The sequence below is a fragment of the Homalodisca vitripennis genome, chromosome 1 (assembly GCF_021130785.1).
Source record: "Homalodisca vitripennis isolate AUS2020 chromosome 1, UT_GWSS_2.1, whole genome shotgun sequence".
Classification (NCBI taxonomy): domain Eukaryota; kingdom Metazoa; phylum Arthropoda; class Insecta; order Hemiptera; family Cicadellidae; genus Homalodisca; species Homalodisca vitripennis.
Window position 1 is genome coordinate 139,045,857 of NC_060207.1, and position 20,090 is coordinate 139,065,946.

The 20,090-nt window shown below is 31.4% G+C and overlaps 1 protein-coding gene across 3 annotated transcripts in view; it reads right to left on the reverse strand.

Annotated features, from left to right (window-relative positions):
- LOC124371949 (hemicentin-1-like) overlaps positions 1-15,659 on the reverse strand; it is a 383,241-nt gene extending 367,582 nt beyond the window's left edge. For all 3 annotated transcript variants that reach the window (XM_046830325.1, XM_046830319.1, XM_046830333.1), the window contains exon 1: positions 15,331-15,659. In XM_046830325.1, coding sequence (XP_046686281.1) covers positions 15,331-15,415 — 85 coding nt within the window. In that variant the 5' untranslated portion in view covers positions 15,416-15,659. The remainder of the gene's footprint in view (positions 1-15,330) is intronic.
- Positions 15,660-20,090: the final 4,431 nt, after the last annotated feature.

A 20,090-nucleotide genomic window follows, 5' to 3' on the forward strand; every position in this document is an offset into this window, starting at 1 on the left:
TTTATGATGATGTTGAAAGCGCATCTCATTCCTCGAAAATAAAATGTTAGACATCAAAATGAATAGTACCAATAATAACTACATCTTTGTTTCTTCTTTTACTTATTCAGGTTAAGAAGCTTTTAGTATTAAAAAGTTATTGGCAACATTTATAAGTTTCTTTGATAATTTTAACTGCAAGCAGTGCAACTTAATTATTCGATACATATTAAATAGTATTCACCATGACCAAAATTTCTATTAATGAAATGGTAAATATCTGTAATAACACTAAAATATATACATACATATTTTGAGGCGGAATATACTTAAACTTAATAGATACCGACTGATATGTGAACTGCTGTCTGAAAATATTGACAAAAGCCGGCTTTGTAACTTTCATAAACTTCCCCATACAAACGATGGGTGACACGGAAAACAATTCGTGTATTGTCCACTGTCCTCATGTTTTATATTCGCAGGTTGTCAATAAATTTCTACAGCTGTTTAACACACATTTATATATATATATATATATATATATATATATATATATATATATATATATATATATATATATATATATATATTGTAGTACAGAAAATTTCCTGGACACAATTCTAAATGTAATGAAATGTTGGGATGTTGTTTGGGATGTGTAAATATCAATTATATCAGGTTTTCACCAACCTTTCTTTGGGTAAACTTTATAAAAGACCAAAAACCCCGATTTTCCGAACTTTTTCCGGAATCTATGTCTTATTAGTAAATTCTTAAGTAAATTTAATTTAATTTTACTTTTATAAGTAATATCTTTCGATTTGATACGTAGATTTCGAGTTACAGTCAACGGAACCAGAACAAAAACCTTAAAACCCAAGATTTGTTGGCCCCCCTGAAATTCCTCAAGGAAATTTAGGTTGTAAACTCGTGTACATGTAATACTCCTTATACATCTCTAAATACAACAGAATTTCATGGGAATTGTGTCCTGGTATAACCCAACAATTTAACCTGATTGATGGACTAGCCTACTGATAAAAATTTAATAACTGCTGTACATTAATATTCAGTGCGTCAGAACGGTTGCACGGAATATTTTGTAACTAAGTTAATGATTTAATGTGCTTACCTAACACGGATGCATTGGGTTATCTACCTTCCTTCTGAAGGACAGTATTCAATTTTTCGTGATATTGAAGATTTTTAACTATCGCTTGTGTTCAGGTATACTTCTAATATTGTTTATTGATTGAAAATATTCATCAATCGTGTTCCAGGTGACGTGCTGCAATACCACAGAATCTAGTATCTCCCCAGTGTTTCACCTTCACTAGTGCGTGTGGGACGTGTTGTGTACTTCAATTCATAGACAGGATTAACTCTACCTGTGTGGACTTAAAGGTGAAAGCAGGAATTTATAAGTTCTGTTCCGTGTTAAGTTTGACGTTAGTGAGGTCTCCACCATTCTTTTATTAGTTTTCAATTTTTTAATTGTAAATTATACTATTCCAAAAGTCTTTTGACATCAGAAGAAGAGAACAGGCTGTAATCCTGGAAGCGGTGTGTTCTAGATATTTTCAGTGTGTTTTGTAACATATACTGTAACTATGGCAAATTTCCGTGACCAATGGCAAATTTTATTCTTTCTAACCATTCGTCAATAAAAAACTGAAAACAAAGATCTGCAAATTGTATTTATCTCTACAACCATAATAACTTCCACAGAAAAATCAATATTACTATCTAAGGTTTTCCCTAAAATAGTTGTAAAATATATCAAATATTAAGGAGAATATACTAATGACAAAAACAGAGTGTGTTTATGTTGATCCAATTCTAATAATTCTATTGACACAATTCAAAAATTCAAGTCACCATAAGAGTAACAATAATATCATAATGATTAAAGTTTTAATTTTAATAACTGTTAACAAGACTACTTTACCTAACGTATAACAAACAAACAAACAATTTCTTGAACATTTATATGAACACTCTCAACAAGAAAGCAGAATAAGATCCCAATTCACTACAAATTAAGTTTTACTAACAGAAATCACTATAATTAAACATCGCTGTATAGGTACCGCAACCCCGATATTAAACAATGTAGGATATTAAATAAACACATAGCAGCAGCCTAACATTTTTTTTTAACACTCAGATATAAAAATTTACCAAATCATTAAAGTTCAGAGATAAAACAAAAGATAACAATGCAAGCTTTGTAAACCCACATTCAACGTATTGCATACAATGAGGTAGTATAAAGTTCTTTAGTATTTTACTTCTAATTTAAGTTTGTGCTTTCCTACCAGAAAACACTCAAGAGCTATAATTTAATTTAATTCGAGAGTCCGTAAATAAAACTAAAGCCACAGCGGCGCTGAATATTCTAATCTCGGTCAATTGCAAGCAATCATGTCAAGAGCTGCTTCTGCCTCGATAATGACGGCAGCCACTCGAACTTTACACCAATAACGGCTTCCTTACCTATAAAGTATTGACATTATCGAGCCAGGAATCCATTATATGAAATCTGCATAATTTATCTCTTATTATTTTAATAGCTTTATTTTTATTTAATCATTCATATTATGTTATCTAGATTTAAAACGTTCGAGACATTTTGAACATGATTCAAATTAGAACTTATATCGTTAAAACTAACATAAAATGTGTAAAATTATTAAAAATCACTTGACTCTGTGTTAGTAGCCAAAATATAAAATGAAAGATTAAGTTATGTAATTGACATTTTATATTGGTAATCGATAGTGAAATTAAAATTAATTTCCTAAACAATTGCGTTGGAGCATGATAAACAAAAACTGTTGTGGCAGCTTCAGTAGTGATTTATACATGTAACAGACATCTTTCTCAGTACACAACTGTTATAAGAAATTAAATTCAACAGTTTGTAAATGGATCCTATTTTTAAACTAGTTGAATACTTTTTAACGTTTTCCCACGTGTTAATATATGAGGGGTAATTTATAATGGTACTACAATTTATATTTCGGTTTATTGAAAACAAATGTTTTCTTTGTCTGTTCGCATATGATTCATTCTATGATAAGACCATTCTAGATTAGATTTATTTAGAAAATTTTCACCTATATATATATATATATATATATATATATATATATATATATATATATATATATATATACTATAAGAGGGAACAAGAAGTTACTCCGCCAAGCCGACCTGATATCAGACAGTCTACTTGTACAAGTTAGTAATTAGTTTGGTATCAAACAATAAGATCACGTGACTCCCATTAACGCTATAATGGCCGCTGGGTCATATCATGCCTGTCCACTTCATTCAGAGTAGCGTCAAAATGTTGCATACGAAACTAATTATATAATACTCTTTTATAATGAGTTACACGGTTCTCAAAACCTTCCTAACAATTACTTCATTTGGTTAATTTCCATTATACAGGTTACAGAGAGTCAGGGTAACTATGGATTAGCGTAATACAATTATTGTGTTTAAAAACATTATTGTAGTACAAAAAACACATTTCTCAATACATCAGGTATGATGACAAACTTTTCTCTGTATTTTTATAGCTACTTAACAAAGTTCAGCCCTATCTTATTCATGTTAAAAGTTGGCATACTGCTGACTCATTTTCTTGAAAGCTAAAAAACATATCTGTGTAAAATTTCGTATGTGTTTTAAATAACTTTTTTCTAAAACTAACAAAGAGACAGTTTTCTTTGAACGAACTAATTATCATTTCTTCGTTACACTATGTAAAAAAAAAATACTATTACATTTTATAAGTGCACATATTTTTGCTTATAAGATATATAATAATTCACAAAACGTAATAAGCTAAAGTTATAAGTTAAAATTTTAATACCAGCTTGCTCCATACCTATTTTAACTCAAATTTAGGTTTCAAATCTTATTCTGAGGTAAGCTAACCTTCGATAGGGTGTATTTTCTTTCAAGTCTACATTTTCACTCTTTTCTTTTTTTTAGATTTATTTTTGGGTACATTCCTTACAATTACTGAATGAATTTCATTTCCTTAATATATACTTTGACAGTGAATGTTTTAATAATATTAATGATGATGACAGGTGTTGGAAATGTGGAATAACGTAAAAAAACTATTTCAGAAATAGCTAACGAAGCAAATTAATGTTCTATCCCGACGTACTAGTGATTAAATAACTACCTCCTATCAAAGGTCGGGCACATCCAAAGCCTGTACTGATGGTTAGGGTCATTTCCGATCGGTACTTTATCGTGCCAGTCCTCCAAACACACCTTCAGCGCTACTCCGCACTTCTGGCTTAGAAAATATCACTGGAGAAGTACAACCCATATGAACGCTCGAGAGGTTAATTTTAACTTTCTTTAAACTATAATACGTAATAACTACGCAGGTTACGTAATAACCTTTTACTACGCAATAACAAATAGTGTATAGGATTAGACGATTACTATAATATAACTACATAGTAAAATATAGAAAACCTAATATTATTAGCTTTACTACATACTTAAATTAGCTTACTATTTAACTTTACTTCATACTTTAAATTTTTATTTTTTAGTTTATTTCGACTTTCTGACACCTGTAATCGTATGAAATATTATTAAAAAGTTCTCTTTCAAATGTACTAATTGTAAAAGAAAATAAGTTGACATACCCCGTAATACAAATACAGATAGGCGCAGAGGATTATATTGATTAATTCATTTTTAGGTTAATTTGTATTAGAGGCTTGTTTTCATCTCAAATTTAAATAAATGTTTTTAATATATTTTAGAATTAAAAAAATTTAACTTTCAGCAGTAATTGTAGAGAATTACCGTTTTGGATCTACAACAAAAACACTGTTTGGCTTTATCATTAAATAAAACACCATAAACTGACTATTTGACATGAGAGCTTATTCGGTACAGATTACACAATAAAAGTTTTGCAATTAAGTATCAATAAACTTAATGGCTATGATTTCATTAAAAATAATATTATTTCGATTTCCTCTCTAGATTAGTACTTGATAAACATGTCCAAGTAAATCTTTAAGACTTAAACATTTCAATCGTCTTCTATAATCCGTAGAGGCTTTATAATTATTACAAAAAAAGTGTTGTACTTAAAATCAAACTCGACCCTTTGACAAGGATAATCAATAATAACTTCTTGTACGAGTCCATACGAAGTACTAAGAAGGCATTTCTGATAGTAGTGTTAGATACATTTAGTAAGCACAATATTATTTTAGGGGTAGAACATAACAAATATAAGTACGGGAAAGTGTGAGTTGGATCTTCTAACTTTCTGACACTTCGTTTCCCATAAAAATAATATGCGTGTTTAGGAATCTTGTTCATGTAAACCGAACGGTGCATGCATGGCTTTTCATAACTGTTTCGACTGCTTAAACATATAACTTTAATAGACTTCCGCTCATTGGTTGGTGTTTGCCTCCTAATTATGCAATTTATAAAAGCATAATTTCGTTTTAAGAAACACCTTTTAAATATTGGAACGTGTTTCATTCTCAAATAGAATGAACTATATCCGAATAAAGATGGTGACAGTTCACTGTGCTCTGTATTCATCCTAACCATACGTAAGTGCAGTAACATAGGAGAGTACATGAGATTGGCGTTATCTCTTGGTCCAACATTGTACTCAACAACATCGTCTTTCCTTCGTGTTTTAACGTGTGTCGTGAAATCTTGCTGTTTATGAAGATCATATGTACTTTATGTTACGTATCGGACGCTTACGATTATCACCACTTGGGGTTTTCTGGTAATCGAAAACAATCAGAGCTTCAGGGCTTGTGTGACAAGGGTAGTCCAGCCATTATTCAAAATTTGTAGTAGTTTAATACACTGAAAGGGTCTTTACTATGGCTACAATTATCTTTCGCGTAATTTATTTTATGCTACTAACATTATTTCTCACATATCTTTCGTTAAATTATCGAAATAAAAATATTATAAATATTTACTCAACATTTCATTGACACATGAAAGCGGTTCATTATTTGCCTCCTTTACAATGATTAATTTCAACGATATTTATTAATACCTTATTTGCTTCACAAAGATAACTGATAATTGACACAAGATTAGAATTGCTAATGTTTTAACGCAATGTATCGAAAGTTTTCATTTTATTTAGAGATGAAAGTAACCAGTGCAATATTAGATCTCTGTGCCGCTGAGGCCGGAGGGGTAAATCATTACCAACACTCTCTCCTCCCTCTCCTCCCCCTCTCGGTGTTGGTTTCGTTTGTCGTCGAGTCACGCCTTTCCCTAACCTGCCGGGTTTAAGTGTGAAATACTTTAGTAAAACACGATATTCCCATTTAAACTTTACGGCAAGCACTGTTTTCTTTTATTCTTACTTTATTTTCCAAGAACGACATCTTAAACTAAAACACTTAGTTATTATTTAAAGGCAATATTTACTTGGGCATAAAAAATACCCTTGGTGGATACTTGCGTTCATTTTATGTATATATAGATAATCGATAGTACAATATAGTATGGTTTTTAAGAATATGGCAATTTTTTTATTATACAATATCTAGTATTGTTTTATTTAAACATACTGTTTGATTAGCTGGACATAAACACATGCGAATAATTAATTATAATAAATATAAAGCATGATAATACATTTCTATGTGTTTAAGTTGCTCGGGAACCGTTTAAACGTCGAAGAGAGTATACTAACGATGGGTCGTTGGCACATGGTTTCGGTACTAAGCCACTTGTCATGTATTGGAGACAGTTAACGGTCACGTTATCCAACGTTGGCTTGAAACTCGAATTATTGCATTAATCTACATGATACAGCATCAAACTACGTAATGATTTATACAGAATCAACCTACGTAACGTTTTAAGCAGTATCAAACAATGTCATGCTTTTTAATGTGTTGACATACATTAAACTTTGTGCATCATCAAACTACATTGTGCATTATAGAACGGTTATACGGATATTCAGTATTGTGGGGGTTCCCTGTATCTAAAACTGCCGCTACGTTTATCCAAAGTTGTTCTCTAATTCATTAGCGCAATATGCAGCATAAATTAGTCTGCTACGATTGTAATTAAGTATGGACAAGCATAACTAAAATTACATATACTTTAATTTACAAGTGTTACGAAATCTGAATTTCCCTCTTAGTTTTGCCCAACAGAAATGTTAAAATTATCCAAAGGTTTAAATAAAATGAAGAGATATTGCTATGGTTACCAACACACTTACATTTCAGGAATACGACTTTCCAACATATTGCCAGAAAATAGACTATGGACACAGACCTATCTTACAAGTAAAGGATGTGACTTCAGTAATAAGTTATTGTGTTCAATGGAGCACAAAAAGGTCTTCGATACGAGTCAAACATAACTTTGATGAAATAATTAACTGAATCAGCTAATTACGTTTTACAATAAAATTTACCGTCAGACAATTACAGAGTCACAACAGAATACCACTAGCCAATCTCTTATCAATATGTGTACTCTGCCGCAAGTATATGTCACTTCATCGTGTGGATAATGTTGATAATGTTATGAGGACTGTAATACTCCTTCCTGACTACGTAATCTCATACTCGTTCATGCCTTTTTAAATAGTAATTGAGAAAAGTTATTTATGAATTTTAGTTTCTTTTATTATACTCGCATGATGTCAATTGTATTATACTATACGAAATTTCGTATTAATATCTCCATTAATTTACATTAAATTGTATAAAGGGCAATGGCCTTATTAAATTTCAATAAACATTGAATCACAAAAAGTACTTGCTTCGCCGGGACTCCGGGTTCGACTCCCGGCGGAGCAAGTACATTTTGTGATTCAATGTTTATTGAAATTAAATATCTCCATTAATTGAAATGTGTACTAAATACAGCAATGAATGGTTATATTTAACTTATATCAATGCTTTGGTTATAATGCAACAGTAGTGACAGATCTACAAGATGAGTATTTCATACATATCACATGAAATATAGCTGATTCTCAAAATATTATCTAACCTAAACTGTTTTAATACTGTATATATTAGAAAATAGTTTTGAACAATGAATCAAAATTTTTTTAATTTCAAACAAAAGTCTTATAATACTCACTAAAAAACGAAGATAATAAGGCAAATCTCATTGGAATCCAGTATCAAAACATTTTATTATAGCGTTCCATTGCAAATAAAGAAATCTTTATTGAAAGGAATCTTTTGAATGTTTCCCGAACTGACATTCATCGAAGTGCGCTTAGTTTCTCAAAACTTTAGAAACCGAATTTATTATAATCCTTGTTTTTCTTTATATTTGTAATAAAACTATTGTACAATTCTTAGAAATAAGTATATTACAATAATTATAGTTTTGAATACATCCAAAATATATCATTTTTAATATTGATTCAATGCAATTTATTCGAGTGTTAGTTGGGAATATTCAATCAATGGCTTGTACGCCAACACGTTACTGGATACAATTCACCTGTTTTACTACAAACTTCCAGTTCGTTGGTGACATAACCCCTGTCCAGTCGAACACTCGGTTATCTAGAGACCCATGTCGCCTAGAGACGCAAAATACTCAGAGACTTGGCAACTCTTACATATTTGGAATACCCGGAAATTTGTTAGTCTCAGAGATACATGAACCCTAGAGTCTCGGAACGCACACATACTTTTAACTCACAACGTAAATCACACACGTAAATCTGCTAGAGGTTCATGATGCTCAGAGACACACGAAATTTTCATAGATTTGTAGTACCCAAATATTAAAAACTTGCAGAGAATGCCTCATGAAAGCTAAACTCACAGATATATTCTAAATTGCCAAAATAATAAAAAATATTAAAGTATTAATGAGTATTTTCAACCGATTTTATTGTAAACCACTTATTCAATGAAGATTAAAACCTGGTATCATTAAAACACTTATAATTAATGTTGATATGACAAAAAATACCCTAAGCAATTGCCTAGCAATTTACTTACGGAGATCAGCACAGGAGTTTAGTCTCAGGACCTAAATCATCAGTTCACAAACCGATCAGGGCTCCTCATATTCAGTGCTTAAAACAACGACTCAAAAACCTTATTTACGTCTTTATGCTACGTAAGGTGTTGCCCGCGTACCACCTCATGATAATATATTTTGCCTACGTCCAGTTGGTATGGCAGTACGGAATTTTGGCGTGGAGCGGTCTCTAAATTAGCATTTGAGCCGCTACAGATCTCTCAGAGGACGATACTTAAGATTATTTAAAATAAGAACCAACGTTACCGAACTCATTTACTTTTTAGCGAGTTTCCTGTACTTATTATACACTATTATAAATTATAGTTAATAAACAGAAGATATTTTTTGAATATAACATAGTTATGAATCAAGAAATAGAACACTATAGTTATCAAAAGTCCCTAGAGTGGATATCGAATTGTTTAATTCTTATCGTACAGCACAATGTTTATATATAAATATACTATGCGAGATGATTGACGCGGAGGGTGACAGTCTCGTTGTCTACAGGCGGTGAGTGGGGACGTGTTTGCTTAATGTCGGTCCAGCTGTGGTAGATACGCTTGTGAAACCACATTACATAAACTGAATATGTGGCTAATGTTCACCTATCATATAGCAAAGCAACATTTAACTATGGAAATTTCAAATGATTTAATATATCAGAGCGGTATTTTAATTTTAAATAATTAAACAAACAAACAAAGGAATAAAACTAATGAAGACACATGACTGCGTTTAAATTAAACTGACAACATTTTATTTTTATATTAATATTTTTTGTTAATGTACTGTTTAATCTATAATAATCTTTTGTGAATAATTATAACGTTTTAATTGGGCGATTTGTGATTGCTAGTAATATATTAGTTTTAAACATAAAACTTATATGAATGTTCTCACAATAATCAAGTTAAGATGTAATTAAAAAATCCTTAAAGTTATGTAACTCTGACTGTGTGGCACTGTATGTTATATGAGCTTCTCTCTAGTCTTTGTAGAGATTATTGTTCTTTAAAATAAAATTTATGTAATCGTTATGCATCTTATTCATATTAAAATAAACGATTTTGAATTTTTTAGATATTCCAGATACACCGAGAACTGCGATTACCAGAGATTTGTGATCGAAAAACAAGATTCGAGGAGTGCATAACATGTAAAAACAAATTATTAACACTAAATAAAATATCCGTAGTGAATTTAGTAGCCTAAATTTACATATTTGGTCTGAGGAACAAATTTCAATAATAAATCAATGGTGATAATAATATATAAAATCTGATCAAATAACACCTTGTTTTGTTCAAACTCTAAATATTATAGTGGCAATGTATGATATTACTACTGGGTTTCACATTTTATAGAAAGCTTTAATATTTTTGTTCCCACAAAGTATAAAGCAATTTATCTTATGAGAGGTTTACCAATGAAAACACATCGGCTCCTTCTTAGGTTTCAAGTGAGCTGCGACGCGACGCTAGGAGGATTATCTGCTATTCCTCTCTTTCCAGTTACAACTTTTATTTACAATTAATCTTACGAGAGGTTTACCAAAGAAAACACATAGGTTCCCTCTTAGGTTTCAAGTGAGATACGACGCGACGCTAGGAGGATTATCTGCTATTCCTCTCTTTCCAGTTACAACGTTTATTTACAATTAATCTTACGAGAGGTTTACCAAAGAAAACACATCGGCTCCTTCTTAGGTTTCAAGTGAGATACGACGCGACGCTAGGAGGATTATCTGTCATTCCTTTCTTTCCAGTTACAACGTTTATTTCCAATTAATCTTACGAGAGGTTTATCAATGAAAACACATCGGCTCCTTCTTAGGTTTCAAGTGAGCTGCGACGCGACGTTAGGAGGATTATCTCTCATTCCACTCTTTCAAGTTACAACGTTTATTTCCAATTAATCACAATGTTCCTTCTACCGAGTGTAAGAGCTACAAATGTATTTGTTATAAACTAAGATAATTATAATATAGTAATAAGTTTCATATCTTTTATGAGCAGTTTATAAACTTCCGAGACTATTAATGAAAAATACGGTTGCTCATTAAAATTTAACGATCTCTATATGATATAGTATGTGCTTGGCTTTATTGTCTATAAATCAAGCCTCTTTCTATCCCTCATTTAAAGCGCATTGAGTTATGTCTTATCAACTGGTTAGTGATAAGAAAAATAAAATAAGTTATAAATTATAAAGTATATCTTGAAACCCTTCTTCTCTACAGATGGTATATTTATAGGTATATTTAATGGCATATTTATTAAGTAAAGACACAACTGCTAACTGCTACACACTCAATAAAAACTATGTTACAACAAACAATAATTGAAATGGAGGTATTTATGCTAATTACGTTTTGCATTACCAAACAATTGATATAATCTAGATTAATTCCTGATGACAATTTAATAATTAACTTTGGTGTTAATCTCAGAGAATTATTATTGTACTTCGGTATTTGATAATTTACGATGAATAAAATATTCACTCCGATACTTTTATCAACTGTTGATCTCAAACAAACTAACAGAACAACGTTATCACAAGATAACGGCAAACGATGGCTCCTTGGACAGTAGACATGTCTGTACTTGCACGTAGTCAGCCTGTCTGGTGGCCAAGTCTTATTTTCCCAGGTGATCTGTTGGAGGTAGATAGCCCTGACTTTATTTGTTACAATACAGCTTAACTTATAACTTCAAATATACTTAAAGATATCAACTTGCCGAAACCAGGTCATGATGGTCTCAACTTCCAAGATACTGCAACTTACCTAATTTATAAAATTGTCTTGAGAAAACATTTTAATTATGCTAACAATGACTCAAGGTTAAAACTTGCGTTTAAAATTGTCTTCATATGTTGTAAAATTAGAAAATCATAGGTTAAAATTATTTAAGAATTCTAAAGGAACAAGAAAAATTTTAATCTTTTAAAACTAACAAATCTCTAACGTATTCATATGATACTACGATATGATACCTATGAACTATTGACTGAATAATTGATTTATTTATGTTACATCATGTTTAAGATCTCCCTTGTACTAAAGGGAAAGTTTGGAGTCACGTGTTTTACTTTTATCTACTCCCTCCAAATTACGTAAGTAGATTCTTTAAACAGAAACAATGTTATCACACACTAAGATACTGTGGCTCTACTCCGGCAGTGCCCCTATAAGGGTTGAAAAGAGAATAATTCAAACAAATTTACTGCTACACCTTTTGATTAAAATGCCGTCAGTAAAATACAATCCTTATAACACTTCCTTATTCTATCTTGTTTTGTTATCCACAAAAGATAGTTGCACGATTTAATACCACAACCGTTGTCAATATTTTCTTTAGATACTAACTTGTATTATAATAGTACTGACTACATTCTTTAGTTTCAACCTCATATACAATCTAAAATTTTAACAAAATGTAGACGAACAATTTCAGAAAAAAACTTGACATGAGTAATAATACTTAAGCGGGTAAGTTTTTAACAAATTTAAAAGTAAACACAACATTTATAGCACAATATCCACTTATTAACTATTTAAGAAGAATATCAAATCCAATCGTTAAAAATACATTCCCGATCAAAGAAAGGAAATGTCAAGCTTAAATATGATGCTTGCAAGTAAACGAAACGGTACATAAGTAACAATGTTTTATTTTTTTAAACATGGATATAAGAGAAAGGGGAACTTAACACCATATAGAAATAAATCTGTGTCGATTTATGTATATAATAAATGGATGCATCTCAATTATTCATTATTATTATTTTTTCTGCAGTTTTATACACATTCAAATATTCAGGCACAAGAGTAGTTCAGAATTTAATTATTGGATAACTGTTGCGGACATTCCCAGTAAAAAGTAAGTAAATACACTCAAAGTGTATAAAAAACCTGAATATATTTGGCTAATATGAAATAGAAAAATACAAAAATGTAAAAATAACAATTATTTTAAAAGTTATATTTTGTTAAGCAGTTCATATAACGCAACGTTTAGATAGTAACCTTTTCAGATGGACATCATAAGGAAAATATGTCCTTACTATCAAATATTAAGATAAACCTTATGTATTTAACATAATTTGAGTTGTCGAATAGTAATAATAGAAAGAATCGCAAAATAAATAAAAAGTTTTGATTACATTAATTTTACTTACGTACCTGAGTGCTTAAATTTGAAAAACGTAAAACGCATGATTCATAACATGTTTAAAATGTACATTTAAATTTATTGTGGATTATTCCGTCCAAACAGAGGCTCTAAAACATTGATATTGAAATACTTATCTTCAGCTCTTTTTATTTATATTTCAAGTAGGCAATGAGATGAAAATATATATATATATATATATATATATATATATATATATATATATATATAATTATATATTGTATATATATATATATATATATATATATATATTTATATATACATTAAAGTGTCAACGTAAACACTCGTATAACTCATTCTACATAGTCTAATCAGACCTCGTTAAACGTTTTCATGAATTTAGAGATTACGAAGAGTATCCCTTGAGTTAGCTGCCGTACGTTACGAGTATCCGTTAGTAGAATCAAATCGTGCTATCAGGTAAGGACACGTCGTGTTCGTACGAGTAGCACCGTTCATATCTAAAAATCTAGACCCGTGATGATGGGATGGCCAGGATTAGGATCTAAGCTCTGGATGTACCGACTGATCCTTGAATCCCAGGACTTATCAATAATCCCCCTTTGACGCTTGGCTTTACGCGTGATCAACGGTGTTACTACAAATCTACTTTGCACAACTCACAATTTCAGATGCTTTGGAACCATTTTTGAAGGTGTTAACAAGAAACTTGTGTGATTATTAAATTATGTCCACGTTTTAAGAAAAGTTCGTCTTAAGAATTTTATTTAAAATACATAGATATTTCAATATCTTCAAAATACTCTAACATTACGTCATATTTCTATTCTATTCAAATATTTAAATGGTAACAGCATTACTATTAATTTAATGTAGAATTAAGTAATAAACATATTAGACTATTGATTATTAAGTAGTGTATGAGTAAACTTTTAATTTATATACAACTGTAAGAAACTAAATTATTACTTTTTGTTAGATTATTACTTGCAAAAAAATTTTTTATAATGTTGTCTGTTAAACTAAGTTGTAATTTGGGACCATTTATTTTACAACAGAAATACAAGCTACATCACTCTTTTGTTTTATAAGGGTTTCATAATTGTTAGAAATATTAACAATTCTATTATTTAACGATTGTAAAATGTTTAATACTGTACACGTAATCACTTATTGTTCATGGCATGGAATTTGGAAATAGTGGATAATTTATGTCGTTAAAGTAGCAAATCAAAAATATTACTGCAGACTAACAAGTAGTAAGCGTGGGTGTAACGTTAATCTTATATAGCCTCGACACAACAACAGCAGTGTAGCAAAGCAAACCATTAAATCAATTTATGCTCCTAAAATATAACAAGAGGATAACAAAATATAACGCTTGGGGGAGCCAATCCTTGCTCTTGTGGTTGCATCATTCTCCTTGTTGACTATTACAAAGCCTTTTCATAGTACAGTATTGTAGAATATTTTTCAAAACTATATTAATCGTTTAAAAATATAGACTTCAATTAACACAAAATTCACTAGATAATGTTATCACAATGTACATAAATACGTTTCGTTTTTCTCTTGAATGCTTCTCGTGACATACAATGCTATTTTATTATTTCCTTAGAACTAAACTAATAATGATTGCATGAGTTATTGGAAATCTTGAGACTACAAAACCTACATCTGTCAAGCTAAACGTTATAGTAATTAAATTTCTTACAACAAATGAAATGTCTGAAAACAAAATGTCCCATTTAATCATGGGTAATCTTATTAATACGTAGAATTAAAATTTTGTCCAAACATCGATGGCATACTTTTTAAGATCATTTTATCAGCTAATATTTAACATATTTCTTTAAATGCACTTTTAATTAAATATACTAACAACGCTGAATTAATCAGTTAAGCCTGGCTACTGCAACTGTAATGTTATGTTTAAGAAACTATGTAGAGACAAAACTGTAGTGGGTTCATGACAAATAAAGTGTTAAGTTGTAAAATTATGTGTCTTTGCTCTCCAATAACTCTCTCTTTGTCAACAAGCCTTAAACAATTTGTAATTGAAAATTTCCCAAGTTGCCCTTCTACATTTGATATTGAACATTTGCAGTTGAATAAAAGAACAACATTACCATACCTATTTCCTCCTGAGTGATCTTGGCCGGTGTGTGCAGAACGGCTTGGCAGCACAATAGAAGCGTTAAAGCTGTCCTGTAGGCCATTTCAGCACTCTGAACTACAAGTTAAAACACACACTTATGTCAACCACTTGAAACTGTACCATTGTTTAAAGAACTAAACACACTTTAAATTATTATTAAAGCTATCCTTTTTATATATAAAAATATATGAGTAGTTCACATAAAAGTATTGGTTTAAAGTCGTCAATGTTTAAAAGTACGTGAAGAGTTTAAACAGCAGTCGACGACACTTCAAGAGCAGATGCACACGACGCGGCAACGCACACGCCACTGAACGAAGGACCCGTCCAGTTCACCGCCGCCTATCCGAATGTAACCGAGCGTACCCGAATAAAACCGATCTCTTTGTCGTCTGCCAAAAGTAATCTTTATCGGGATCAATGTTAAGCCCCCGACGTAGATAAACTGTAAGAATCTAATAAAGTCTGGCCTCAGGATATCTTGGGGCAGTTCTTCGTCTATTTCCCCTTTCGGCCATGTGCCCTTTATTTTTCCACAGGAGATCCTGTCGCCTGGGGAATATTGTCCGGTCTTGACTCTTCCCTTGGGAGCGGTCAGGGAGAATCTCCTGCCAGATAAGATGGGGGAAGGAGAAATTTATTTGTACTTAAGTTCCAAGTTCCACACAAACATTGATTGTTTTAATTATAATAAATATCGTAAAACTGCCAGCATACGTAATTTTCCGTCTCCGAATGACTGTTAATTATTACTCTTTAAGAATAAAACTATTATATAAATCTACCTTATTTACAGATCCCTTTAGCCAAAAAAAACTGTTACTAGACTTCAGAAGGTTTGACTCTTTCCAGGAGTAATACTTGTGTACTTTCTATATTTATGACAATAGTTTTTGAAGCTGTATGCATATGATAAATGTTCCTTGGAAAGTTTTCAAATGTTAAATAACACTCATTTTTATAGGTTCTCTAGACTTTTAGTGCAAAGAAAACCTCAATTACATTAAAACTTAGATTTGTACAACATTCTGTTCAATGAAATTCACGAATTTAATCCAGCTACGACTAATTGAAATATATGACACTCCCAGTAAAATATACAACACAATTCTTTTTTGTACTTAATGTTATATTTGAAAAAATATACAAAATGCATGGTTTGTAAGTTTCTATATCTTTATTGCTACAGCATAAAGTAACGATATAAATACAACTATAAACTTGAGACACAACTGAAAAGGTTACTGAAATTTGCAGTAACACATTAATCAATCTGCCTCAAGTTAAAAACAAAACTCCAAAATATAAGTAACAGCTTCTTTCCAGTTCAATCAATACACGTACATGATTTCATTTGAAATTGCAAACTATCGTTTTCCTGTTGTATTCAATGTATCAGGAACGTTGAATAACATGTAAGGTCTGTTGAGAAAGAAATTTAAAATAAACGTGTTGGTTAAAATACGTCATTAAATGTTTACGAAATGTTTACGAGATAGTTCTTAAAAGCCCCTCAAGGTATTAAAGAATGCTGTACTCGATAAAAGTATCTCACTACATTTTAGAGTTGATATTTTAAGCCACCAAACTGAGATACCTTTCTATTATATGGTAACTATACCATTACCTCTTTAGTAATGTAGAACATTTTAATACAGTTGTTAATTTCTCTTGGTAAGCTTATTAAAAACTTATAACAGTAATTAGTGAAAGTAAGTGTATTCAAAACAGAATATCTTATTTTACCAAGCCTTATTAGGGCTAAGAAGCCCTCTCTAACAATTAACCTGTTTCAGTGTCACATCAAACATTGAATATACCACTTATATAAATTTATTACTTTTATACTAATACAAAGTACCAATTTTTGTTGTCTTGAAATAAAACAATATAAATAGTTCTTCCGGCTCGGTCAGAAGAAGGAGGTAGATATTGTCACAGCTAAAATACTATTAATTTATTATTATGGGATCTGCACCTACTAAATATATCGTAAACCGTTTGAGATAAAACAAATTTTTATAAACATTTTAGGAAATTTTAGAAATATTACAGAGCAGTTTTAGTTCTTTCCCTAGGTACATAAATAACAGATTCGTGAATTTTTAACATAAACTATTTATTAAAAAAATGTTTGTACCAAGCATATAATCGTATAAATTGTTAGGTCCATTCATACTCTGTCGAGAGGACCGTGGTGACCCTCATCAACCCTAGCGCTCTCGTACACTCATGCAACCCTAGTGGGGTAATCTTTAATCGGCAACTAAAAAGAAGTATTCTAAATAACATGTACTTATAAAAATATAACTTTATGTTTTCCTGGTCATAACGTTTTTACAGATTTATTTAATCCATTAAAACAGGAATAGTAGCGACCAGATGGGAGAGTATGTGTGTCGCAAACCCTTTCATACAAATATTCATAATGAGAAGTCAACAGAGAATATAACAAAAGTATACGAATAGTGCTAGAACCCAACAAAAGTTTAAGAGAAATTAATTTTAAGGTCAGATACTTTTAAAGAACGGCAATTCCCAACTGTGCATTTGTGGACAGCACCTTCCGCATGAATCCAGCACAACATATAAGAAGAGATTGTTTTTACAACATGCCTGAGGAAAGAAAAAGTTTTAATAATGAATGTCTAAAATGATTATCGTACTCGTACTTCCCAATGCGGAGACCGGTTTCTCGCGTTGCCTCCATCACCTGCATGCGGCGGCTTCATATCGACATCCACTTCTCACACTTGGACTGGCACAGCAGGATACTCTGTGAGCGGTAACCAATAGTCCTTCCGTCCCTCGGCCCCCGCCGGGTTACAATAAAGCCGCCACCGACATCCCAGCCGCCGCCGCAGCCTCTGTAGACGAGAAACACTCAACATTTGCATAACCCTTGCATAAACCAGTTTCCTGCAAAGATATAATGAGCTCTGCCAGGAAATTGGCACGTTTAGCTCACAAAGTATTAGTTGCCGCATAATTATGTACTCTGGAGTAGCGACGGAGTCTCTTGCCTTATTTCCGTTCTGTTAAAACTTTGTACGATTTTTTTTAATTGGAAACAGATTTCATTCAATAATATTATTTTAACTAAAAGTATAATGGGTCATTATTACTTTCTAGACCACGATTACCCACACCACACTATGTATATAATAATATAAAGGTGCCTATATGTTATGAAAATATGTTGAATCCTGTTTCGTTTTTTACACAAATATAGTTTAATTTTCACCAAATAGTATTGTTCAAGTTTAAATCAAACCGTTAACGATAAGTGAGTTGGTCCAGGAGGTCGCACTGAGCATAAATCACTTTAAACCATATTTCAGTGTATTCATATCGCAATAGGCTTATGTATGCAAGTTTATCTGAATAACTGCAACCATAAGTGCAACGTTTGATACTGAACAGTTAATCATAACCGATGTCAATATTTAACGTTTTATGTGTTATAATACACGCGCGCGCGCGCACACACACACACACACACACACACACACACATATATATATATATATATATATATATATATATATATATATATATATATATATATATATATATATATGCAGTTTACAGCAATATTTCATTGATTTAGTATGTTTTAAAATTATTTATTGCTTATTTCAACAAATTAGTCATTAGAACATTTATTAACAACGTAATTGCTATTCTTTCCATCGTATTGTTTTTACTATATTTATAAGATACTATTTATTCTATTATAGTATTATCTACATTTATAAAAGATTTTATTGACTTTTGTACTGTGATGTTAGGTGTCTAAAACTATTGTTTTATTTATGTATTTTGCATAAATCGAAAGTTCTTACACTGGCTTTTATGGATTAAATGCGTTTTACTATAGGCCATCGTCCCTAGGGCTTCCAAAGATATAACGTTTATCTTACAATACATTAGTATCTTTGTTTAGGGTACGTATACGTCACACTAGTTTAAAAAAATAAAATTTTTAAAGAGTTATTTTAAAATGTTATATATCAGTATACAGTAAGGCGGTACCAATAGAAACTTCATTGATAGCGATATGAATCCCTGTTGTTCGCAGTCATTAGACGTATTCAGAAGAGGGGTATGGAGGAACACGCACCACCAATGAACTCGATTTTGCCGATGCAGAAGTGAGATAAAATTCAAAATATCAAGTCTCGTTGTTAAATTTGTTCTTGCGATATTTGATCCTGTAGATGGATGAACAAACAATGAAAAGAAATTTTAACAGTCTTTTGAATGGTTGGTTTCATCCAATGAATTTCAAAAACTACATTTTGGATACTATGATAAGTTATATTAAAGTGTTGAGCTACCAGCACAATCCGTGTCTAAGTAAACGAAACTAAATTTATGAACTTCTTCTGTTCATTAAAAAGATTAATCACATCAACAGGATAGTTGAAAACCATGATTTTAGGATTTGAACAGATCGAAATCGAGTTTGGTTCGGGTATAAACACTAAGTGAACTTCTCAGCCAACTTTTCACTCACAATTAAGATTTGAGTTCACGACTCGTAGGCGATAAATAAAGGGGAAATATGACAAAAGCTAGCACTCCTTTGTTATCCTGACATAGTGGAAGGGTGGAGACTCTATCTCCACTTCGATCTGTGTCCTGCACATATTGTCTGGGCGACAATCTTGTTTTCTTCCACTCCGACACTCTCATCTCGCTCACATCCGGAGAACGGCTCGGGCTAAAACTGA